The sequence below is a fragment of the Piliocolobus tephrosceles genome, chromosome 4 (assembly GCF_002776525.5).
Source record: "Piliocolobus tephrosceles isolate RC106 chromosome 4, ASM277652v3, whole genome shotgun sequence".
Lineage (NCBI taxonomy): Eukaryota > Metazoa > Chordata > Mammalia > Primates > Cercopithecidae > Piliocolobus > Piliocolobus tephrosceles.
In genome coordinates, this window is record NC_045437.1 from 107,202,318 (window position 1) to 107,228,070 (window position 25,753).

Genomic DNA, 25,753 nt, shown 5'->3' on the forward strand with positions numbered 1-25,753 from the left:
TTCCCTTTGAAAACTGGCACAAGACAGGGATGCCCTCTCTCACCACTCCTATTCAACATAGTGTTGGAAGTTCTGGCTAGGGTAATCAGGCAAGAGAAAGAAATCAAGGGTATTCAGTTAGGAAAAGAAGAAGTCAAATTGTCCCTGTTTGCAGATGACATGTTTGTGTATTTAGAAAACCCCATTGTCTCAGCCCAAAATCTCCTTAAGCTGATAAGCAACTTCAGCATCCCTTAGATTTTAACAACGCATACCTCTTCTCTCTGATTCCGTGGCTCCAAATGTGGTAGCAGTTTCCTGCAGCTACTGTTTCTGTTATTGCTATGCTCCCTTTCCATTTATTCAGTTTCTAACACCTTTGAACATAATTTCTTACATTAAATTCTCTCTGCTAAAGTGACTGACAGGTTTGTTTTCTTTCCTAATTGGCTCCTAAATGATATCACTCTTTACATAAATTGTGTCAATTTTATAAATGAGTAAATAAAAATGAAAACGGGTTCAGTAACTTGCCTAATGTTCTGTGACTGGCAGAAAGCGTAACTAGAGTGTGATTCCAGATCTACACCCCACAGTCTTTGCTAATATTGCAGAAAGAATCAGCGAAATAGGAGAAACACCGTGAGAAATGCTTGTTGCCAAATATTAAGAATTTTAGAAATAATTTAAGAATAAAGGTGTCAGTATTCTGATTAATCATCTCTCTCTCTCCTTTTCGTTCTTTCTCCATATATCTAAAGATTTGTTTAGCTCCCTTCCAAACACCACTATGACATAAAAAGGGTTACTTTAAAAAAGGCATGAATCCACAAGAAGAAAAGATAATACCATGTTGGAAGTATTAAGATAATTGTGAAGTAAGAAAGAAGGTGAACAGGTAGAAATACACTAAGCAGAGCAGAGAAAACATAAACCTAAGTCTGCAGTGAGGAGGCCTTAAGGACCATGACTCAGAAATTGGAGGTACCAGGTTTCTTTTACAAAGATGGTGCTGAAAGAGCAGGATTTGTTGAAATTCTTGTAAGTAACAGTTAGATCTTCAGAGTCCCCTTACTAAAACTTACAGCTTAATTGTTATATCTTGCTACAAACCAATAAAATGATTACAAATTAGAAGAACGTTCAGAGTTTGGTAAGGCTCATGTCATTGACGGCTTTGATGAGAGAGAAATTTGGATGGAAGGATGGGAGAAAATGGAAACCTCGATGGGTTTAGGAGTGAGTGATGAAGAGGGACTTAAGAGGAGATAGTGAATAGTTGATGGAACAAGATTTTGGAAGGGATAAGATTCGGAGAAAAGGGACTGGCTGGTCTTCTATAGATTTTTTTTTTTTTTTTTCCACAAGTGAAGAAATCAAAGATGGAGGAAGGTATTTGGAAAGGTGTATTGGGAGATATTTCTAGGAATTTTCATAGTCTCCATTGGAGACCACAAGGGTAAGATAAAAGGTTTAGAAAGAGAAATGTAAGTTTGAATTAGCTATACAGGAAATCAAAACAGCAACCTACACGCAACATTTTTCTGCCGTCTGTTATTGTTATTTTAAACAAAGAATGATACCTGAATTCACATAATATAGGTCACAAACTTTGGTCCATGAATCAAACTTAACTTGAAAATATGCTATTAAAAATTATTGTCAACATTTTGTTACTTAGCTACTTTTATTTTGAAAAATAATCCCATTTAAAAGCTTCTTGAAAGACTGGAGGATTTTACAATACTGACATACATTTTAGAATGCAACCAAGTGGTGGGAAATTTCTCTAGATAGGATAGGTATTCCTTAGCCGGCTTCACTAATTTATGTTTCCTTTCTGACCTGGTAGTCATTTGAGTTTGACACCCTTGATAAAGTCCCTGTCTCTTGAGTATCACCAAGTCACCTGTGTGAAACTGAGGTATGATTATTATCTGTATTTTTCAGTTTTCAGGAAAGGAATATAAGACATCACAAAAACTCCACCCTGTTACTCTTACTCATAGGTTCCGAACTTCAGGTAAAGTGAAGTTCCATTTCTAAAATAACTCCTATCTGTACGAATGTTTTCAACAGTTACTCCTGGACCTTCCAGGATCATACAAATTCATTCTCATAAACTCACAGAACAGAGTAAAACCAGCATCTCTCAGGAGTCCCCTCTGGCATCTGTTAAAGATCAAGCCAATCAGTCTAAGATGACCAGCCCTTCTGGATTCAAATCTCTGAAATAGGGTTTGTTTGGTTTGGTATAAATTGATTATAAAATGTCAATCAAGTTAGATGCCATAATGTTTTTATTTGAATAATAGTAATTACAGGATTGTTAGCTTATGCTCATTCTGTTTTCAAGAAATAATTCTTGTATGGTGACTCATTAATTAATTTGTAATGAATTTCCATCTAACTGTTTGATGAACATCAATGTTCTGCGAATCAGTTATCAAGTATGCTGTACAATTATGAGATAAATGTCAATTGAGAAAAATACTACATGTAGTCTTGGAAATTTTTGACTAGTGAAATCACTTCATTCAAGTGTGATTAAAAGTTGGTCATTAATTTAGAACTAAGAAATAACTATTAAACAGCTTGTATCAGGATAACAAGTTCTTTCTAAACAATACCGCAGTTTAATGACAAGAAGTTCTCTTACTATGTAGCTATCTTGGTATTTTTCATGCTATGTATTTCTGCCATGTAGACCTCAATTTTGGGAGGTGGCATTTTCTTTTCTAATTAAATTACTTCCTTCCTATACGGAAGCTCATAGGGCTTAGTTTGCTTATGTAGTTTCTCTTCTCTTTTCTTCATAACTTCTTGAAAGTGTTTTTTCTCTGCTAACTTTTTATCTTTAAGTTCTTGGGCCTTGCATATTGCATCTTCTTTTTCACGGATCTTTAGCTCTTCCTGCCACTGTTACAGAGAGAAAATGTCATTCACATATGATTTTCCATTAAAAAAATGCGTATCAATTAAGCTGCTCAAAATGCAGATTCTTATATCCAATTATACTTTTAGTTTTTTCCATGACATTCCTCAAAAATTTTATATCTACCACACTGGCAAAACATATGTGTCACCTATTATAATGCATGTAAATCCCACAAAACAGAATTTCCTCAATATATTTAAAGATAAAAAAACATTAAAAAGAAGACATTATAGGTTTTATATTGCTGTATTCCAAATGGTTTTACTTTCTTCATCAATATTGGTATTTATATGACAGCATGGGTTATAAAATGAAGAACCAGGTGAAAGCAAAAGAGAAAGAAAAAGATACAGAAAATACAAATTAAACAGAAAGGCAAAAACTCTAATACTACTCTCTATGAAGTTAACAATGAAATTAATGGTCAGGTAAATGCATACTATGCCGAAGACCAATAAAAAAATCTCTAAAGAATTTATTTTAATTGACCATGATAATATTTTCCTTTTCTTTTGCTTTCACTTAGTTTTTCACTTTATAACCCATGATGTCATGTAAATAGTAATATATCTGAAGGCATGAGCCCTAAGAATGAGTGACAAGTATTGTAAGTAATGATAATCAAACATCATCATGAAATATATATATATTTATAATATATAAATATATATATATATAATTAGGAGGAACTTATTTTCTCTTCTAATACATTTGATGAAGGAAATGATGAAAACAGATGGTAAACACTTTATGCTGGGTAAAACATTCGGGGCAGAATGACTCCTAGTATGAAATATTGGAAATTCCTAAGGATACTGCCAATGCTGTCTTTTTGTCACCCTCAGCTCATGCATATACACAAATGATCAGTCTGAGATTAGCAACCCATTAATTAATTTATAGATTACTATATATACCAGTACTGTGAATCACAAATAACGTTTGTCATCTGGGATATTCAGATAATAAAAAGCAGAGATAAACATCAGAGTCCATAACATGCCACTCAGCTTTGACGAATGCGGTAAAATTTTGTAAAATGTTAATATACTCATATTAGAGTAAACATTAAAAATAAAAGCATAATAATATCAAATCCATTATTTATTCCCAGTTGAGTTTTAATTACATAAGAAATATAGAAGTTAACTGCACTTATCTTAAGACTGTATTTATAAACAGTTATTACTCGTATGTTTGGTTTCTCAGGAACCAGTTTTGCATAAAATATTTGGGAAATTAAGGCAAAACCTCCAGAACAGTCAGGCACAGGCTAAAATTCATACTGTGGTTTAGTCTACAAGTTCTATGATACTCAACTATGACATATTATTTTTCTCATATAATAAACTAATAATCTAGTTGTTTAAGGAAATTACCAATTTTATGACCATAGAAGTTATAGTTGGTATAATAATGACAGTATCCATAAACAAAGAGCACTAATCTATCCTATATGAAAGATTTCGATAGATCTTATTATTTTGTTTTTTAAACTGTGAAAAATCAAAAGCGAGTTAATTCTTAAGAACTGCCAGTAAGTTAAAATTCTTGGTTTCCCAAACAGCATGTATAAAAGCATCAATACATAGAAAAGCAGCCAAGAAGGGGTATCATATCATCACTCTCCAGAAGACAGCTCTTCCCCCTTTCCCCCTTCTTAGAATTTGGAATGGCTGAAATTGACCATAACCTCAAAATCCTTTTCATTAGGCTTAGGAAAAAGCATACTTTCTTTTTGTCTCTGGTGACCATGACAACAGTTCAACTTGGGTAAATCATTGTATTTTTTGACTTTATATGCCATTATTATTGTCTGTTGTGGTAGCTAGGAGGATGCAAAAAAAAAAAATATGTTTGAAATCTATGGGAAGTGGAAGCACCATTTACTGCTTTATTCAACTTATTCACTCAGTGATTCAATGATCATGCTATGGAATACTAGCAATGTATAAGGTACCTTAATATCTCCTGAGCAATGAGGTATATTTTCTATTCCCTGCATATGATAACCCCTCAACAAAAGTCTGTTGGCTTACAAGGATAATTATATCTGTAGCTGAGGGGATGTGTTTTTGTTCTTTGTCAATATTGCAGATCCCACCCTCCCACTTCTAATTCTGGTTAGGAATCAGAAGCCAAGAACTTGAACAGCTATGAAAAAGTGGAAGGGAAAGTAGATTTGGAGTAGGGAAATCTGTTTTTATGCATAGACTCATTTACTTAAAACATTGAGCAAGTAACTGAATTGTAAGCAAGTTTGTTCTCCTTATTAGTAAATGTTTTACAGGGTTGTAAGGATTAAATTAACTACTGTAAGAGCATTTTGTGAAGCATAAAGTATAAGAACAAAGCACTATTGCTACACCCATCTGAAAAGAAGTGGTATATACATGAATACTGAAAAAAATATAATATTCAGAGACAATTCAATACACCTTCCAAAATCAGTACTATGAATTACTAGTTTATTAGGCTATCCACACATTAAACAATGGATCTGTAAGTTTTCAAGCATATTTTTGAAAAAGATTTATTTATCCTTCTTTAGCTACAATATAAGCAGGCTCATGGCAGTGATTACTTGGATAATGCTTACACCCTTGGAAAAAGGAAAAGATAATGCACGGTTGTTAGGAGCTATCTCTGTATCTCTGTCATTCATAATACTCTCTTCTCTTTCTTTAGCCCTAGACAGACCAAAGTAGATATTTATACATGTGTGTGTGTGTGTTTGTGTATGTGATGTTGGCAAATTGCTATCTCTTATAATTTCTTCTAGATAATTCAGTTGAAGTAATGAGTAGGAAAATATAGATGTTGAAATTTATAAGCCATTTGAAATTTTTGAAGATGACCTGTACATATATTGGTTTAACAAAAACTTTATTAGTGAATAACAGAATATTGCAGCTCTCATTTTGTCATTTCAAGGTATCAGTCAGTCTCCAAAGCCCAATATTTATAGCTGTTGCTAGAGTGGCTTAATTACTAGTGATGTGGTAAAAACTATTTAATGTGATCAGTAAATAAAATAATCTCTTCACAAGATTACTACTTAAAAGTAGTGTGAAAAACTTAATTGTTAATATAATTGCAATCTGAGAGATAATATTGAACTACTGTTGATAAAATTAAGTGCATTATGTATGCCATATATTTTATTCAAAGAAAAAAACAGAAAATAAGTATTTTCTCTCATACTTTAATTCTGCTCCTGAAAAGAAGTAGGCATAAAATGATGTGTATTTGGTAAGAAATTATCAACTAAATATAGCACAATGAACTGAAGTGTCTTCTGTGAATAGTCTTGTATTGCCACTGCTTTTTAAACTCACATTAAGAACAACGTGATTAACAGTCTTTCTGATCTGCCAAGGGTAAAGAACGGTCACTGAAAATTGAGCCAAAAGATTTTTGTTCCTTTATTAGAACTACACTGAAGAAGAAACCAGTGTTCAGTGTTCAATATAAGATTCTTGTCACAAGAAATCAGTACTAATTCAGAAAACAGGATTAGGCTAGTATTTTACAAATGACAGAAGGTCAAACTTTCTGTGACCCAATGAAGACACTAAGGTGTACAGATAACATAGTGAGATATAATTCAGTTTGGCAAACCAATCATGGCTCTACTTTTAAATTTCACATATTAAGGTTTCAGTTTCAGAACTACATTTTATAATTTAAAGTGCTTTTAAAGAACAAGGCTTTTGCTGCTAGTTAAAAAAAAAAAAATCAATCTTACGTGATGGTCAATGATTTTTGCCAACTCTTTATCTGCCTTGGTGAAGAAATCTGGATATGGAAACATGGGAATTTCTGATACAGAAGGATGTTCCCTTCAAAAGAGCACAAGAACAAATCCAACATTAGGTATAGGAACTCCTATTCCCCAGAAATAGAATTCTAAGTCATAATTTATTATCAAGCATTTTGATTCTTCATTGTTAACATAAAGTATTTACTTTGTGTAGACTGTGGTATGTTAGCTTTTAGGTTTTGTAAGCCATCTTGGGTCACTAAAACTGATAATTTTGAGGGTAGGACATGACATACAGGATGATTTAAGTGCCTGTCCCCATACGCAGTTCCACAACCCTGGAAGTTCTGGTGGAAGCCTAAGCCTAAGAATTTGTTCTAAGATATGCTGAAAAAATGATGTGACTTCAATACATTTCCAAAGTCTTTGTATTACTAAGGGTGGAATTTTGGTAGACAGATTAGCATAGTTCAATGAAATTGTTGGTAGTACAAAGCTGGGCCTCAAACTAAGGGAGACTTGGTGTTAAATTATCCACATAATTATTGTATTATTAAAGTCATTATGAAGAAATTGTGTGAATCCAGGAACACTTAAAGTAATAAGACGGTGATAGAAGGTGGTTTTGAGAGTGGGAATGTGGAAGTAAAAGAGAAAGTCTTAGGGCAGAGCCTAAAAAGAGGCAGCCAGTGAGAAATTTCCATATTCAAAAACATCTAGTCAATTTTTAAGACTAGAACTAATTTATTTCTGGTTTCTGCCTTTCCCAATCCAGTGTACTCTACATTCTTGACACACCACAGTCCCCCCATTTCATCAGGTTCTGTTGGTCTATACTGCACTAAAAGCTTCTCAAATCTCCACCATCACTTCCCTAGACCAAGCCACCATAATCTCTCACCTGGATGAAGCCTTCATGTTCAGAATTCCCACATCCACCATTCCTTACCCACTTTACTCTTGTCTCTATATAGTAGGCAGAATTGTTTTCAAAACACAAAGTGGATCATGTCAGTCTCCTACATCAAACTGTTCATTATTTCTCCATTCGCTTTAAGATTAAGATTACATTTATTAAGGAAACTTGAAGTAAACTGCATTTGTTAAAGTGGTTTTGCCTGGTTTCTCCAGACTTATTTATTTCCTTTACTTGCTTGGGTCTATGTATCCCTAATGCACAGGCTTTCTTGCAGTTGCTGGAGTGTATGTCGTTCCATCCCACTGTTGCTTGTTTTCACATGCTGTCATTTCTTTCTCTAATGCCTTTCTCTTTCTCCTTCTTCTACCCCTGCTGCAGGGCTGGTTAATGCCTACTCACCCTTCAGCTCTCAGTTCAAGCTCATTACCATAGCTCTCAATCTACCATGGCTATTTCCTTCCTTATACTTACTTCAAGTTGTAATTTTACATTTATCATGTCCCTGTGTGAGTTTTATGTTTTCCTGACTAGATATGAGCTACACGATCATGGAGACTTTTGCCTGTTTGCTTACCATTGTTTCCTCAGTGCCCAACACAGTGCCACTAGATATTCAGTGAATGTTTGTATGTTTGCTGAATGATTAAATGAATAAATGAAAACTATGATATGCTTTAATACTCTTTATTTTCCAAGCCATCAATAAGAGTCTACCACACAACACTCTTATGTTAGTGGAGTAGTATCCAGTATTGCAAATGGAGGGCAATCTCAGGAGACATGCTGAGAGTAGAGTTGACAGTAGGAGTTCAAAAGGAAACAATGGAAGTTACAGGCAACCAGGAAAAATGGAGCCCTCTCCCAACTGAATAATATTCAGAAACTTTGTGTGGCAGAAAAGCACTAAGCTTCTTAATGCATGCAGAATAGGGCCTTTAGTCATTCTATTAAAGTACTGAATTACAGAAAAATATAATCCTAGAAAGCTGGAAAATTAGGGGACATGTAGGGGATGACAACTGGTTTAACTAAATTCATTTCGTGAAATTTGGGCAGTTTTGATATTCAAAGAATTGTGCCAAATGCTAAAAAAAAAAAAAAAAAAGATAAATAAAACAGAATCTTAAAATCATTTTAAGGTTAAAAGTGTTCAAGCAAATTGCCTAAAATTTTTTCTTGAACAAGAAGTGTTAAATTTTTTAAAATGTAGGCAACATAATATCAAAAGACCTTTAACACAGGAAAAATAAATGAATATGCTTATACATCTGTGATTTCTTAGTTACCTCAGTTGAATTTTGTGGTAGAAAATAAAAATTTATAGAGAACATAATGAAAGATAACATGAGACATGAAAGAAGTAAACATTCAGGGATAGAAACAAAAAAATATAGCAAAATGTCTAAGCATATGGGCTCTGTACTTAGACAAATCTCAAAGCAAATTTTGGTCCTACCACTTAGTGTTATTTAATCCCTCTGTTCTTCAGTTTCTTCATCCTTAATATTGAAAAATAATAGCACCTGCCTTATTATGTTTTCACAAGGAATAAGAAGGAATTAGATATAAATCGAACACTAAACAAGTTTCAGCTGCAATATCTTTATCATCTTCATTGTCAAAAGAATTCAGAGGAAAAAGCCATGGTGTTTAGCTGGTATTATTGATTATAAGAAAAAGGAATGGAGGACTAAACAATTTTGTCAGCATTAAATGAGATATAGAATTTTGACATTTGAAGTTAAATGAACAGTAGAGAGAAACTTTTTAAGGAAGATGGTATACTAGTTTCCTAGGGCCACTTTAACTAATTACCACAAACTAGGAGGCTTAGATAAACAGTAATTCATTCTCTCATAGTTCTGGAGGAAAAAAAATTCTAAATCAAAGTGTTAGCAGCCTTGGATACTCCAGAAGCTTTGGGGAAAAATTTATTCCTTGCTACTCTTAGCTTCTAGTGACTGTTGGTTCTTTGGTATTCCTGGGCTTGTAGACACTTCACTCCTGTCTCTGTCTCTATCTCCACATGGCTTTTTCCTTCTGTGACTCTGGATGTCTTCTACTGTTCTGTTTCTTACAATGACATTTAATTTTTTATTTTTAATGTTTTGGGGTACACAGTAGGTATATATATTTATGGGGTACATGAGATGTTTTGATACAGGCATGCAGTGCATAATAATCACATCATAGAGAATGGGTTATACATACCCTGAAGCATTTATCCCTCATGTTATAAACAATCCAATTATACTTTTTTAGTTATTTTTAAATGTACAATTAAGTTATTCTTAACTATAGTCACTCCACTGTGCTGTCAAATAGTAGGTCATATTCATTCTTTCGATTTTTTTGTACACATTAACCATTCCTACCTTTTCCCCATCCACCTACTTTCCTTCCCAGCCCTGGTAACAATCCTACTCTCTATGTCCGTGAGTTCAATTGTTTTGATAGTATAAGGACATGTTTTATAAGAATACTGTCATTGAATTTAAGGTCCACAAGAGCAAGGTAGCCTTAAGATTCCCCTCAGTTTCCCTAAACTTTAGACAGGCCTCTCACCTCCCCTTTCTTAGCACAATATTCACTTTAGAAAACTTTCAATTGTAAATTTTCTGTCTGCCCTTTTGAGATATAAATATTCTCCCATCCTCTTGGTAGTTTTATAACACAGGAATTTCTTTCTCAATGACCTGGAGCCATCTCTTTGAAAGATATCCTCAAGGAAGATAGCCACCATCTGCCCAGTCTCTGTGGGAGGTCTAGGAGCCTAACTTAGGTAAGCGACAAACAGCAAATGCATCACATTGACCTAATCACATGAATCAACATACTTTCTAATGTGCTCCAGTATGTTTCCACTAGCTAACCTCAGCACTTACACATCCTCCTCCATTGCAATAGTCTTGAATAAACTGCTTTTTGGCGGTTTAATTTGTCCAGTACAACTTTTCTTTGACACATTATAATTCAGGATAATCTCATCTCGAGACCCTTAATTACATCTACAAAAACTGTCTCTCCAAAGAAGGTCACATTTATAGGTACAAGGGGTTAAAACTTAGTCATATCTTTTGGGAAAAACAATTAAACCTGCTACAGATGACAAAACAGGAACAAAGACTCAGGAAAATAAAATAAATAACTCATTTCAGAAAACATATGTAGACTGAGATGGCTGGGACTGAGACTACACTGAAGTGAAGAGGAGGTGACTAATTTATTCATTTGTTCAAACATTTATTTGCAAGAGGATGTTGTTATTAGGAGTGGGAAGAAATAATAAGAAGAAAAATCTTAGATTCTTCTCTCCAGAAACTTGAAGTTCACATGGGGGAAGACATTTAAGCAGACATTCATGGTACACTGGGAAAATGGCTGCAAAATATGTTTCTTTGGAGTAGAAAGGTGGGGAGCTGGCATCATTTAACTTAGTCTGAGAGTGGGTAAGAGAGATCTACCTGGATGGATTATGCATGATTGTCCCAATAGGATGATTATTAGAGTCATGAAAAGATACCTATAGGACATGTTCAGTTTCTTTAACAGTTCAAGGATGAGAAATGTGCAAAGATATTTACAAGAAAAGGGGGGATAATGTATTTCTTTATGCAGAATTATGGTATTTCAAGTCTCCAAAGCTCTCCTGAAGACATACTGGTAAAAAGTTAGCATCCCATTAGGCAGGAGATATTACCCAGGAGCAGGAGGCATGCATAGGTTTCAGGCCTCTCTATTCCTACATCTCACACTCTGACCTCAGATCTGGCATGGAAGCATCAATTGAGCAGATAAAATATTGTTTTTATCTCAGGAAAACTACATTAACCATTGGAATTATCTAATGAGGAGAAGATATTTTATCAATTAAAGAAACCCTAGAACTCTGTTGTTACTTAACAATTGAATGACTTCCCCACTTATCCCACTTTCTGAGGAAAACTGGGTACCACAGACTCATTTGTTGGTATGGTTTTTCTCGGTATATTTATTCTCCTTTTTGAGATTCATCATAGATTAATGACCTCTCGCTGATTTCAAACACAACTTGCTCCAATTAATTGTGTACATTGTCTGGAAGCTTATCTTATTATTTGGCTACCAGAACCTTTTCTTTAGCTAACTTTGTCTTAGTTCTAATTGCAATTTCTTCCGATGAAGGCCTTTCTGAAGCAACAAGAAGTCTATGATATAGACACTGTCCATGGAGCCTTGATTTCTTTTAGAAGAGAATGATAGTAGAAACCTGAATCTGGAATATATGGTGATATATTGGATGATTCCTCAAAACTTTTGGAGTTAAGGGGAGTGATATCAGAAAAAAAAAAAAAAAACACTTAAATCATTCTAATAGCATAAGAAAAATCATCTCATATCAAAATATCATGAGTTCATGTTATTTTTTATTAAATTAACTTCCTTTTTAACTTTCTCTAAGAACTTATTGCTCAAAGTTTTCTCTCGTTTAATTAGCTTTGTGGTATTGTACTAAAGAGGGTCAATCATATTATGTATTGAAGTTGCACAAACCATCTCCAATACTTAGAGGTTTCCTTTTTTTGTTGTTCTCAGAGCTCAAATAGGTTAATATTCAGATTGTCACCTTACTACTATTACTGAAGCAATAATTACTTGAAAGGAAAATAAATTCCTTTCTCTCTTTAAGATAAATTTAAAATATATGCAGTTTCAAAAGAGCTACTATTTCAGATAGAATAACATAAAATCACCAAAGAATAGCAATAGAAGTTACAATATATACAAATAAATGCCTTTGAGGATTTCTAAAAACATGTTTTTGTTTTCCTCTAAAATTTCATTTAGTTCTTTTTCCATGGTCACTAGTGTCATAATCGTCAATCATGGGAATTTTTATGTTAAATTCTTATTATAAACATTTGAATAAATATAATCTCAGTATTGTATTAAATAAAATTTTCAATAACCTTTAGGATTTCTGTTTGTCACTAAAGTGAGTAGCTTGCAGCAGATCAACGACCTGACAGATAACAATTGCTATGAGAGCCAAAGATTATTTTAAAAAATCTGTGTAAAAGCATTCACGATACATTAAGCAACAGGATTTGAAAGGCCAAAATATCAGAGAAGAGAGACCTGGAGAAGTAAGTAAGGAGCTGCAAAATATACTTCTCCTTAGAGCATTTCTCCTTTTATTTTATAAAGTGAAAAGTGAAAAATCCAGGCAGAGAAATTTTGATCAGAACTTGAGAAGCCAGGAGAGTACTTGGCAATCTTACAGGGTTGAAAAAGCAAAAAAGAGTTTAGAGCTGCCGAGGTAGCCAGGACTTGAAGGATCAAGCTCAAGAGAAGTGGGCACCACACACAACACTAAGTTTCCCCCCAGGAATTTTCTAAATTATTAAACTGAGAAGGCTAAGAAGCCAAGCAAAGAAGTCACCAACAAGCAGAGTGGAATTTTTTAGAAACTTTACAGTTTCTGAAAATTTGGGGCTCAAATCTACAAAACTAGAGAGACTTTGATGAACATCTCAGGCTCTCCTTTGGGACTCCTGAAAACTTACACTCTGGGGTTATGTTTGAATCACATGTAGATTTAACTTAAAAGTTAGATAATCCTGGAGTCAGTTCAGATCCTGGTTAGATGAAAATGCTCTGCCATCAATCAAGATGCATAGCAGAAGGTGAACTCTCTCTCTCTGCTGTGCATAGTATGCACCAGGAGTTTTTGTCATTTTTAATACAAAAGATCCAGAATTCAATAAAAAATGATAAGGCATACTGGGCAAATCTCATACACAGAAGGTTTATATTGGAGTTATAAATATGGATTTAAAATAACTATGATAAATATATTTAAATAAATAGCCAGGTGAAGAATTTTGCCAGAAAACTGGAATCTATCTTAAAATTCACATATTACTTGTAGAATTGACAAAAAAAAAAAAATCAGTAAGTGAAATTAAGAAGTTCGTAGGTGTATAGAACAGCAGATTAGACATAGCAGAAAAGAAGATTGGTGAAATGGAAGATAGGGAAACAGAAATATCTAGGCTGAAGCAAGGGAAAAACAGGTAGAATATATAGAAAAGAACAGAAGAGACATATGAGAATGTTCCCAGCAGCATCGTTTGTATACTGTAAAATGAGAAATAAATCAAATATTTACCAATAGTTCAAGGGATGAATTTTGGTAGCTTTATAAAATGGAAATACTTTAAGTATCTAAAAGCTTTAAATACTTTAGCTACAATAAGTGAAGTCTAGATGCAACCACATAATAAATTTTTTTTTTTTTTTTTTTTTTTTTTTTTTTTTTTTTGAGATGGAATCTGGCTCTGTCAGCCAGGTTGGAGTGCAGTGGCACGATCTCAGCTCACTGCAAGCTCCGCCTCCCAGGTTCATGCCATTCTCCTGCCTCAGCCTCGCTAGTAGCTAGGACTACACGCACCTGCCACTGCGCCTGGCTAATTTTTTGTATTTTTAGTAGAAATGGGGTTTCACCATGGTCTCGATCTCCTGACCTCGTGATCCACCCACCTCGGCCTCCCAAAATGCTGGGATTACAGGGGTGAGCCACTGTGCTCGGCCAAAATTTTTTTTTTTTACAGAAGTAGAGAGGTTGATGTGCAGATACAAGCAATCCCTCCAGAGAACTCCTGTGAGATACTAAATAAGGTCACCATTCCCATGGCAAATAGTCATCAGATTATCCAAGGTCAATAAGAAAGAATACTTTTTAAAGGTAGATAGCAAAAAGGGTCATATTGCCTGTAAAGAGAAACCCATCAGACTAACAGAACATTTATTAGCAGAAGCCTTACAAACCAGAAGGTACTTTTAGCATTCTGAAAGAAAATAAATGCCAGCGAAGAATTTCAAATCCTGCCAAACTGAGCTTCATAAATGAAGGAGAATGAAGTTTTTCCCAAACATGCAATTTCTAAGGAAATTCATTACATCCTAACTGGCCCTCCAAAAAATGCTTAAGAGAGCTCTAAACATGGGAATGAAAGAATTATAATTGCTCCCACAAAAGCATATGCAAGTACATAGCCCACAGTCCCTACAAAGCAAGTACACAATCGAGACTACCACACAACAAGCTAACAACATTATGAAAGGAACAAAACCTAACATTTCAATATAAATTTTGAAGACAAATAGCCTAAATGCTCCACTTAAAAGACAAAGTTGAAAATTGGATTAAAAACAAAACAGATACATTCTTCTGCTGTCTTTAAGAGACAGACCCATCTCACATACAATGATATGCATGGGTTCAAAGTAAAGGGATGAATAAAGATCCACCACACTACTGGAAAATAAAAAGGAGAAAGAGCTACTATTCTTAAATCAGATCAAATTAACTTTTTTTAATTATTATTATACTTTAAGTTCTAGGGTACATGTGCATAACGTGCAGGTTTGTTACATATGTATACATGTGCCATGTTGGTGTGCTGCACCCATCAACTCGTCAGCACCCATCAATTCATCATTTATATCAGGTATAACTCCCCAATGCAATCCCTCCCCCCTCCCCCCTCCCCATGATAGGCCCCAGTGTGTGATGTTCCCCTTCCCGAGTCCAAGTGAGCTCATTGTTCAGTTCCCACCTATGAGTGAGAACATGCGGTGTTTGGTTTTCTCTTCTTGTGATAGTTTGCTAAGAATCATGGTTTCCGGCTGCATCCATGTCCCTACAAAGGACGCAAACTCATCCTTTTTTATGGCTGCATAGTATTCCATGGTGTATATGTGCCACATTTTCTTAATCCAGTCTGTCACTGATGGACATTTGGGTTGATTCCAAGTCTTTGCTATTGTGAATAGTGCCGCAATAAACATACGTGTGCATGTGTCTTTATAGCAGCATGATTTATAATCCTTTGGGTATATACCTAGTAGTGGGATGGCTGGGTCATATGGTACATCTAGTTCTAGATCCTTGAGGAATTGCCATACTGTTTTCCATAATGGTTGAACTAGTTTACAATCCCACCAACAGTGTAAAAGTGTTCCTATTTCTCCACATCCTCTCCAACACCTGTTGTTTCCTGACTTTTTAATGATTGCCATTCTAACTGGTGTGAGATGGTATCTCATTGTGGTTTTGATTTGCATTTCTCTGATGGTGAGTGATGATGAGCATTTTTTCATGTGTTGTTGGCTGTATGAATGTCTTCTTTTGAGAAATGTCTGTTCATATCCTTTGCCCACTTTTTGATGGGGTTGTTTGTTTTTTTCTTGTATATTTGTTTGAGTTCTTTGTAGATTCTGGATATTAGCCCTTTGTCAGCAGATCAAATTAACTTTAAACCAACAACAGTAAAAAATGACAAAAAAGCATGACATAATGATAAAGGGTTCAATTCAACAAGAAGACTTAACTATCCTAAATATATATGCACCCAATATTGGAACACCCAGCTTTATAAAACACTTACTTCTAGCCCTAAGAAAATACTTTGATAGCCACAAAATAATAGTGGGATACTTAAACACTTCACTGATAGAATTACATTGTCCATCCAGGCAGAAAACTAAGAAATTATAAATTTAAAATTTAACACTTGACCAATTGGACCTAATGGACAACTACAGATTACCCCACCCAACAACCACAGAATATACATGCTTCTCATCTGCATATGGAACATACTCTAAGATTGACCACATGCTCATTCATAAAGCAAGTCTCAATAGATTTTAATCAAAATTATATCGAGCATCCTTCTTGGACCACAGTGGAATAAAAAGTCAATACCAAGAAGAACTCTCAAAGCCATAGAAATACATTGAAACTAAACAACTTGCTCCTGAAGGACATCTGGGTAAACAACAAAATCAAAGTAGAAATAAAAAGTTCTTTGAATCAAATGAGAATAGAGACACAACATACCAAAACCTCAGGGATGCATCAAAAGCAGGAAAGTTTATATTGCTAAATGCCTACATCAAGAAGATAGAAAAATCTCTAACTACCTAACCTCATACCTATAAGAACTAGAAACATAGGAACAAACTAAACCCAATTCTGTTTAGGATTTATGTTTTTCTGTGTAGGATTTATGTTTTTCTGTTTAGGGTTTATGTTTTAAGTTTTGAAGGATGTTCCTTTGATGCCTAGTTTATTGAGTTTTTTTTATGAAGAGATGTTGGATTTTATCAAATGCGTTTACTGAATTTATTGTTCAATGGTTATGATCAAATCGTTTTTAAATTTAATTCTCTTTATGTGATGAATCATATTTATTGACTTGCATATGTTGAACCATCTTGAATCCCAGGAATAAAGCCCACTTGATAATGGCGAATTAACATTTTGATGTGCTGCTAGATTCAGTTTGCTAGTATTTTGCTGAGGATTTTTCTATCTGTGTTCATCAGGATATTAGCCTGTAGTTTTCATTTTCTGTGATGTCTTTGCCAGATTTTGGTATCAAGATTATACTAGTATTGTAGAATGAGTTACGGAGGTGTCCTTCCTCCTTGATTTTTTGGAATAGTTGAAAAAGAAACTAAAGTCAGGGCAGAAGAAAAGAAAATACAAGAAAGCACAATAAAAGAAATAACTAAAATCAGAGCAGAACTAAATGAGATTGAGACCCCTCCCCCAAACATGCAAATAATAAATGAAACAAAAACTTGGTTCTTTGAAAGGACAAACAAGATTGATAGACCGCTAACTAGATTAAAAAAGAAAAGAGAGAAGATCCAAATAAGCAAAATCAGAAATGACAAAAGGTGACATTGCAACTGATCCCACAGAAACAGAAAAATGCTTAGAAACTACTATGAACATCTTTATGCACACAAACTAGATCTAGAGGAAATGAATAAATTCCTAGAAAAACACAATCTCTCAAGATTGAACCAGGAAGAAACACAAATCCTAAACAGACCATGAAAAAGTTGAATCAGTAATAACAATAATAAATCTACCAACGAAATAGCCCTGGACCAGTTGGATTTACAGCCAAATTCTACCAGACATACAAAGAAACTGGTACAAGTGCCACTGAAACTATTCCAAAAAATCAAGGAGGAAGGACACCGCCCTAACTCATTCTACAATACTACTATCATCCTGATACCAAAATCTGGCAAAGAGAAAAAGAAAACTACAGACTAATATCTCTGATGAATATAGATACAAAAATCCTCAGCAAAATACTAGCAAATCAAATACAGCAGCACATCAAAATGTTAATTCACCATGACCAAGTGGGCTTTATTCCTGGGATTCAAGATGGTTCAACATATGCAAGTCAATAAATGATTCATCACATAAAGAGAATTAAATTTAAAATCGATTTGATCATAACCACTGATCAATAAATTCAGCAAATGCATTTGATAAAATCCAAAATCTTTTCATGAAAAATCTCTCAACATACTAGGCATCAAAGGAACATCCCTCAAAACCCCCAGCCAACAACATACTGAATGGGCAAAATTGAAAGCATTATCACTAAGAAGTGGAACAAGACAAGAATGTCCACTCTCACCACTCCGATTCAACTGGAAGTCTTAGCCAGAGCAATCAGGCAAGAGAAAGAAATAAACATCATTTAAGCAAGAAAAGAGAAAGTCAAATTATTTCTCTTAACTTATTGATATGACTCTTCATGTAGAAGACTTTTATGATTCCACCGGAAGGCTCCTAGACCTAATAAACAACTTTAGGAAAGTCGCAGGATATAAAATAAATGTACAAAAATTAGTAGTGTTTACTTTATGTTTTTTAATGTTTAAATGTTACTTTTCCAATGTTTAAACTTTTACTTTTTATGAGTATATACTAGGTATATATACCTATGTGGTACGTGAGATATTTTGTTACAGGCATGCAATATGTAATAATCACATCATGGAAATGGGTTATACATCTTCTCAAGCATTTACCCTTAGATTGTGTTATCAACAATTCAAGTATGTAGAATTAAATAATTATTGAGTATATATCCCCTATTATGCTATCTAGTACTAGGTATTATTCATTCTTTCTAATTTTTGTACCCATTAATCATCCCCACTCCCCTCCCCCTGACTTCCCCTCTACCTTTCACTACCTCCGGTAAACATCCTTCTATTTTTTATCTCCATGAGTTCAATTGTTTTGATTTTTAGATCCCACAAATGGTGAGAACATGTGATGTTTGTCTTTCTGTGCCTGGATTATTTCACCTAACATAATGAACTCCAGTTTCATCCATGCTGTTGCAAATGACAGGATCTCATTATTTCTTATGACTGAATAATACTCTATTGTATATAAGAACAATATTTTCTTTATCCACGCATCTGTTGATGGACACTTGGGTTGCTTCTAAACCTTGGCTATTGTGAACAATGCTGCAATAAATATGGAGTGTAGATAACTCTTCTATATATGGATTTCCTATTTCTTGAGTATATATCCAGAAGTGAGATTACTGGATCGTATGGTAGCTTTATTTTTAGTTTTCAGAGGAGGCGCCATTGTGTTCTCTATAGTAGTTGTATTCATTTACATTCCCACCTATATTTATGAGGGATCCCTTCTCTCCACATCCTCTCCAGCACTTGTTATTGCCTAATTTTTGGATAAAAGCCATTTTAACTGGAGTGAAGGGATACCTCATTGTAGTTTTGATTTGTATTTCTCTGATGATTAATAGTGTTGTTGATCACCTTTTCATATGCCCGTTTGCTATTTGTATGTCTTCTTTTGAGAAATGTCTATTGAAATACTTTTTTTCCATTTTAAATCAGATTATTAGAATTTTTCTATAGAGTTTTTTGATGTCCTTGTGTATTGTGGTTATTAATGCCGTGCCACATAGTAGTTTGCAAATATTTTTTCTTATTCTGTGAGTCATCCCTTCACTTTGTTGACGGCTTCATTTGCTGTGCAGAAGTTTTTAAACTTTATATGATCCCATTTGTCCACATTTGCTTTGGTTTCCTGTGCTTGTGAAGTATTACTCAATAAATTTTTCCCTAGACCAATGTACTGGAGAGTTTCCTCAATGTTTTCTGTTAGTAATTTCACAGTTTGAGGTATTAGACTTAAGTCTTTAACCCATTTTGATTTGATTTTTGTATAAGGCAAGAGATAGGGATCAAGTTTCATTCTTCTGTATATGGATATACAGTTTCCCCAGAACCATTTATTGAAGAATACACTTTTCCCGCAGTGTATTTCTTGCATCTTTATTGAAAATGAGTTCACTGTAGCTATGTGGATTTGTTTCTGGGCTCTCTGTTCCACTGGTGTATCTGTTTTTATGACACTACTGCACTTTTTTGGTTACTATAGCTCTGTAGTATAATTTGAAGTCAGGTAATGTTATTCCTCGAGTTTTGTTCCTTTTGCTCAGGATGGCTTTAGCTATTCTGGGACTTTGTGATTCTACATAAACTTTAGAATTGTTTTTCATATTCCTGTGAAGAATGTCATTGGTATACTCATAGGGATTGCATTTATCTGTAGACTGCTTTGGGTAGTATGGATGTTGTAACAATATTAATTCTTCCAATCCATGAACATGAAATATCTTTTCATTTTTTGTGTCTTTTTCAATTTTTTCATTAGTGTTTCATAGTGTTCATTGCCAAGATCTTTTACTTCTTTGGTTAATTCCTATGTATTTAATTTTATTTGTAGCTATTATTAATGGGATTGTTTTATTGATATCTTTTTCAGATGGTTCATTGCTGGCATATAGAAATGCAGTATACCCATGTAACAAGCCTCCACATGTAATCTAAATCTGGATCTAAAACAAAATTATAGGAAAAAACATACAGTGTAATTTTATTTATAAATATTCAAAACAACATAAAACAATACAATTTTAAAGATGCATATATTTATGAAAGGCTATAAAGAAAAGCAACAAAATGAATTAAACATTTCAAGATAGTTGTTCCTTCTGTAAGGAAGGGAGAGCCAAGTGATTAGGGAAGGATATGAAAAGAGTTTCCAGTTTTAGTAATATTTATTTCTTAATCTGGGTGGTGAGAACTCTGGTGCTAGTTTTATTATATTATTATCATTACTACTAGTACATGCATATTATATACTTCATATATATTACACATTTGACAATTAAAAAGAAAAAATATAGGTAAGAAGCATATTTCAGTATGAATTAAATATGTTATGAAGCACCAGTTAGACTTCCATAGTAACTGCATAATTACCAAAAACAAGAGCTACAAAGGCACTTTTGTATAGGTAATTTGATGAATATGGAGAATAAGATCTTTAAGTGTAACATACAGTTATGACAAAATCCAGTCAGGCTGGCCACATATTGGGCTTGTTTCTTGTACGTAAATAGGCCAATATTAATTGCCTAAGAAACATCTCAGGTGCTATTACTCAAACTATCCCAAAGAATTTAATCAACTATTTACAAGAGGCTGGTAGTCCTGAAGGTTTTCAGTGGATAAGGTAGCATTTCTGTTGAGTCAGGCAGCACTATCTGAAGCTACAGTGTGGTCCCACCCCTAGGCTTTCTAACATTTCTTGTATTAAAGTTTCCGGCCTCACAGGCTGGGGACACCAAGGAACTTGATCTCACTTCAGTGTGCTTCAAGGTAGGGGTCTGTTGTTTTTTCCCTTTTGGGCATTCAGTATTTTGAGTAAATTTTATTCAACTCCAAACCTGCTTTCTCATCTTCCCCTTTCTTAGGCTTTTTTTCTCCTATACCAACTGGGTTTGACACTACATCATATTCCTCTGATTGCCTTCATTCAACTTGGCCAGGTTTGGGCTGTGTCTGCTCAGAAATATAGAAGGGCAAAACCTACCTGTTGCTTTAAGGCCTAACTTGGCTCTGCCTCTCCAGGTCCCAGTGAAGGGCCACTTAAGTTATCTCTCCATTCTCATGATCCGAGTGCAGAGATAACAAATTGTGATGCTTTTTTTCACTAAGAAAATAGATTTGCCCTCCACTTAACACTGTTCATCTAATGTCACACTACTTTTTATAAGGTTCTTTCATTTTCTATATTATTTATCCATATTTTACTAGGGTGGTAGGAGAAAAGAAAAACAACCCCTTTCCTATCATGCATTTGCTTTCCCCAAGTAGAATTTGCAGAAACCAAGACCAGAAGTCAGAATTCAAACTGACCAGAACTATTCCAAGGCTTTCAGTGTCCCCAGGTATGTTGTCAGTTCTTCCCCTACAACTCAGTTCAAAAAGGACAGTTTATCATTGACAAAATTAGATCTGAAGTAGAACCATCTAATTCTTCAGTAATATTTCTCCCAATTCCGTTTCATTTCAGTATTCTTAGAAACCATGGATCATCCTGGAAACTAAAAGTTTTCAAATCCTTAGAGACTCATTTAACTATAACTTTCACACTCAGAACTCCACCTGGTCAGATCTAATCTTTTATGCATCTTTAAGCAGGAGGTTAAAAAAAGATGATTTTCTGGGCACGTAAGATATTTTTATCTCAATTGAATCATTTTGTTTTTCCATTTTGGAGGACTGATTGGTGCAAGTAGTGAGTCATACCTGACTATAGGTCAAACATTAGATTTATTGTCTTTGACCCTCATTAGCTTGCCCAAATCACAAAGCCTCAAGATTACAGCTGCCTATAAAGCACAAGATTTAAAGCACAAATATTTACAAGAAAGTTATACAAAGTTTAAAAAAAATCGAACACTAAATCAGTTTCCTTGGCTACTTTTTAAAGGGAGGTTAGCAAAGAAAGAACTTGTTCCCAACTTGACTATGATTTTGCCATTACCTACTCCCACATTAAAAATATATTGTAACTATTTAATTTATCTTGTTGTATAGTTCCTTCTATTTTAAAACATTCTAGAGATGCAGTCTGCTCATTGAGAGTTAAAATATTGTTCTGCTGTCACCCCTCCAACATCTACAATCTGGGCAATTATCCCATTTCTGCTTGGCATGTAGAACTGCCAGTCAAGGGCAGGCTCCAGGGTCCTTGGGCTTCTGCCATTCCTAGTGATCCCATCCCAAGGGGCTCTGTCTCAGACACCAGCTTCTACAGTTTCAGTCTCGCTTTTCCTTGCCAGACTGTCTATTGATCTGGTGGTTTCCATATACAATTCCTGTTGGAAAGTTTCAGGCGTCGCTTTCACATTGTGTAGAGACTAGCGAAGCAACTAAGAAACTCAAAAAGTCAAGACTTTTTGCATTTTAATTCTTTTTCAATTCACTGAGTCAAAATACCCAGTGGCTATGTTCCACTGAAGCAATTCTTCCTGCATTCGCAGACACAAAATTTCATAGTCCTGGGCCAAGAATGATCTGCTGCCACCCTAGCATTACAGAATCATCATCTACTGCAGCTTATCTAAAATTCTCTATATTAACCTATAAATTAGGATCAGGGTCTTCTCATCGATGCCATAGCAGATATTAATCTGTGTGGTTATCATAACAGGACTGTGACAAACGACACAGTAAAATTTTGTTATGCAAATGGTTTCACAAAGCAGAAGAAAACATAATGTGCCCCCAGGCAGAGGATTGGCTCCGGAATACCTCAGAAATAAATCTGGAAAGATGAGTAGGAGTTAGTGTAAAGCTAGTGGGAATAATGGTGCATATGACTTAAGTGAGTAGATGTATCAAAGCGTCCTTTAAGAGATAAGGTTGGTGGAGAACAAGTGGTAACTTCTATTTTTAATATGTTGTTTAAGTGTCTTCTTAAACCAATTGAAACTGGTTGCTCCCTAGGCCTGCTGTGTTGCCGTTCTGCTGGAAATACTCCATCCTCACCTCTGTTCTCTGTTAGGATCACTGCTTTCTGTACCCCACTATGTTCTTTTTACTTGATTTATTCCCTTCATCTCAGGGCATATATTCTTAAGAAGCTTCTTAAGACTTAGTGAATAGACAGTACATAATCTGAAACCTTTTGATATTTGAAATGATATTTCAAATATGGAAAGATACTTGAAAACATCTTTATTCTACCCTCATATTTGATAGATTGGGGGCAGACATATATTCAAGTATCATCTGTTATCTGAACTCTTACTACTCAGTTTGAACAACAGAATAGATTCTGAAAAAAATGTTTATGAAATATTTTCTGTTTTCCAAATGCTATGAACCAAATATATTTGAAGAACAAGGGATATTTATAATTATATGGTGGATGTTACTCTTCCTCAGTGTATTGAGGCAACCTATGCACTGTCTTCTTGCCTCTGGGGCTGCTTTTGGGTCCAATGCCATACTGATTTTAGGCTTTTATAGTTTCATCCACTAATTTATTGCTAATTTTCTCAACAGACAAATGCTGAAATGTCAACAAAGCATATGTTTGCTTCTTGCTCATATGTCTGATGCAGTTCAATAGAAGCTTGCCTCCATCTCATTGATGACCTAGGAATCTAGGCTCTTTCCATTTTGTAATACTGCCATCTCAACATGTGGCTTTCAAGGTCATTTTGACTGAGGAAAGAAGATGTGGAAAAGATTCACTGGCTCCTACCTGCTTTGACACAGGTATGTCACTTCTGTTCATGGTACTTGCTAAAAAATGCAAGTTTCTGGATCCAGCGTTTCTGGTTCTTGACCATATTGATATTTGGGCTTAGATATTGCTTCGCTGTGGGGACTGTCCTGTACCTTGTGAGATATTTAGCAACAGCTCTGGCCTCTGCCCACTAGATGTCAGTAACATCCCCTACTATGAAACCGAAGCTTTCTATTGACAAGGTCCCTGGAGAGACAAAATTACCCATGGTTGAGAATCACTACTCCAACATAATTGCAAGGAAGTCTTCCAGGAAAGTGAAGAAACACGTGAAATGTTTTATGATTGCTAATGTTCTCTGTCTCAGGAAGTTTCAAGTTTCCTTTTTCCTAGTTTTTCCATGTTCACAATGAAGTGTGTGGAGACAGATTTTCATGATGGCACCAGTAATCCCTGCGTCCTAGAACTCATGCCCTTGTGTAGGTCCTTTCCCCTGAGTATGGGCTGGCCTAAGGACTTGCTTCTAACATGTTTGTTAGAAGACTATAGACTATGACAAAGATGATAGTATAGTGTTTCTATAATTGTGACTTATTAGCTAACTGGTTTTCCTTCTTGGCTCTTATGCTGTGATCAATTGAGTTGCCATATTGGAGAAGCCTACAAGCAATGGAATGAGGATGGACTTTGGCTAACAGCCAGAGAGGTGCTGAGGTTCTCAGTCTAACAGTTTACAAATAACTAAATTTATAACTAAATAAATAACTATCCCAGTTTTACTGGGATGGTCCTCATTTTTCCTCCATGTTTGAAAGATATTTTCACTAGATATACTGTATTAGAGTAAAAGGTTGTCAGTAGCTTTTTTTTTTTCCTTTAGCAGTTTAAACATGTCATGCCAGTCTCTCCTGGCCTTAAGGTTTCCACTGAAAAGTGTGTTGCCAGACGTATTGAAGCTCCATTGTATGTTGTTTCTTCTCTCTTGCTGCTTTTAGGATACTTTCATTATCCTTGACCTTCAGGAGTTCGGTTATTAAATGCCTTGAGGGAGTCTCTTTGGGTTAAATTTCTTGGTGTTATATTACCTTCTTTTACTTGAATGCTGATACCTTCTCTAGGTTTGGGAAGTTCTGTGATATAACTCTTTGAATATACTTTCTACCCCTATCTCTTTCTCTACTTTCTCTTTAAGGCCAATAACTCTTAGATTTCCCCTTTCGAGGTTATTTTCTACATCTTGTAGGTGTGCTTAATTTTCTTTTATTATTTTTTTCTTTTGTATCCTCTCATCACTGATTTTTCAAATAGTCTGTTTTCAAGCTTACTGATTCTTCCTTCTGCTTGATCAATTCTTTTATTAAGAGACTCTGATGCATTCTTCAGTATGTGAATTGAATTGATCAAGTCCAGAATTTCTGCTTGATTAAAAAAAATAATTTCAATCTGTTTGTTAAACGTATCTGATAGAATTCTGAATTCCTTCTCTCTGTTATCTTGAATTTCTTTGAGTTCCTCAGTACAGTTATTTTTAATTCTCTGTCTGAAACATCACATATCTCTGTTTCTTCAGAATTTGTCCTTGGTAACTTACTTAAGTTTGCTTGGTAAAGTCACAGTTTCCAGGATGATCATTTTATTATTATTATTATTATACTTTAAGTTCTAGGGTACATGTGCATAACGTGCAGGTTTGTT

At 34.7% G+C, this 25,753-nt stretch overlaps 1 protein-coding gene across 1 annotated transcript in view; it reads right to left on the reverse strand.

Moving 5' to 3' along the window:
• Positions 1-1,647: 1,647 nt before the first annotated feature.
• Positions 1,648-25,753, reverse strand: part of TMEM232 (transmembrane protein 232) — a 269,981-nt gene continuing 245,875 nt past the window's right edge. The window contains exons 12-13 of the mRNA XM_031935440.1: positions 6,666-6,759; positions 1,648-2,898 (exon numbers count right to left, since the gene is read on the reverse strand). Of these exons, the coding sequence (XP_031791300.1) occupies positions 2,722-2,898; positions 6,666-6,759 (271 nt within the window). The 3' untranslated portion in view covers positions 1,648-2,721. The remainder of the gene's footprint in view (positions 2,899-6,665; positions 6,760-25,753) is intronic.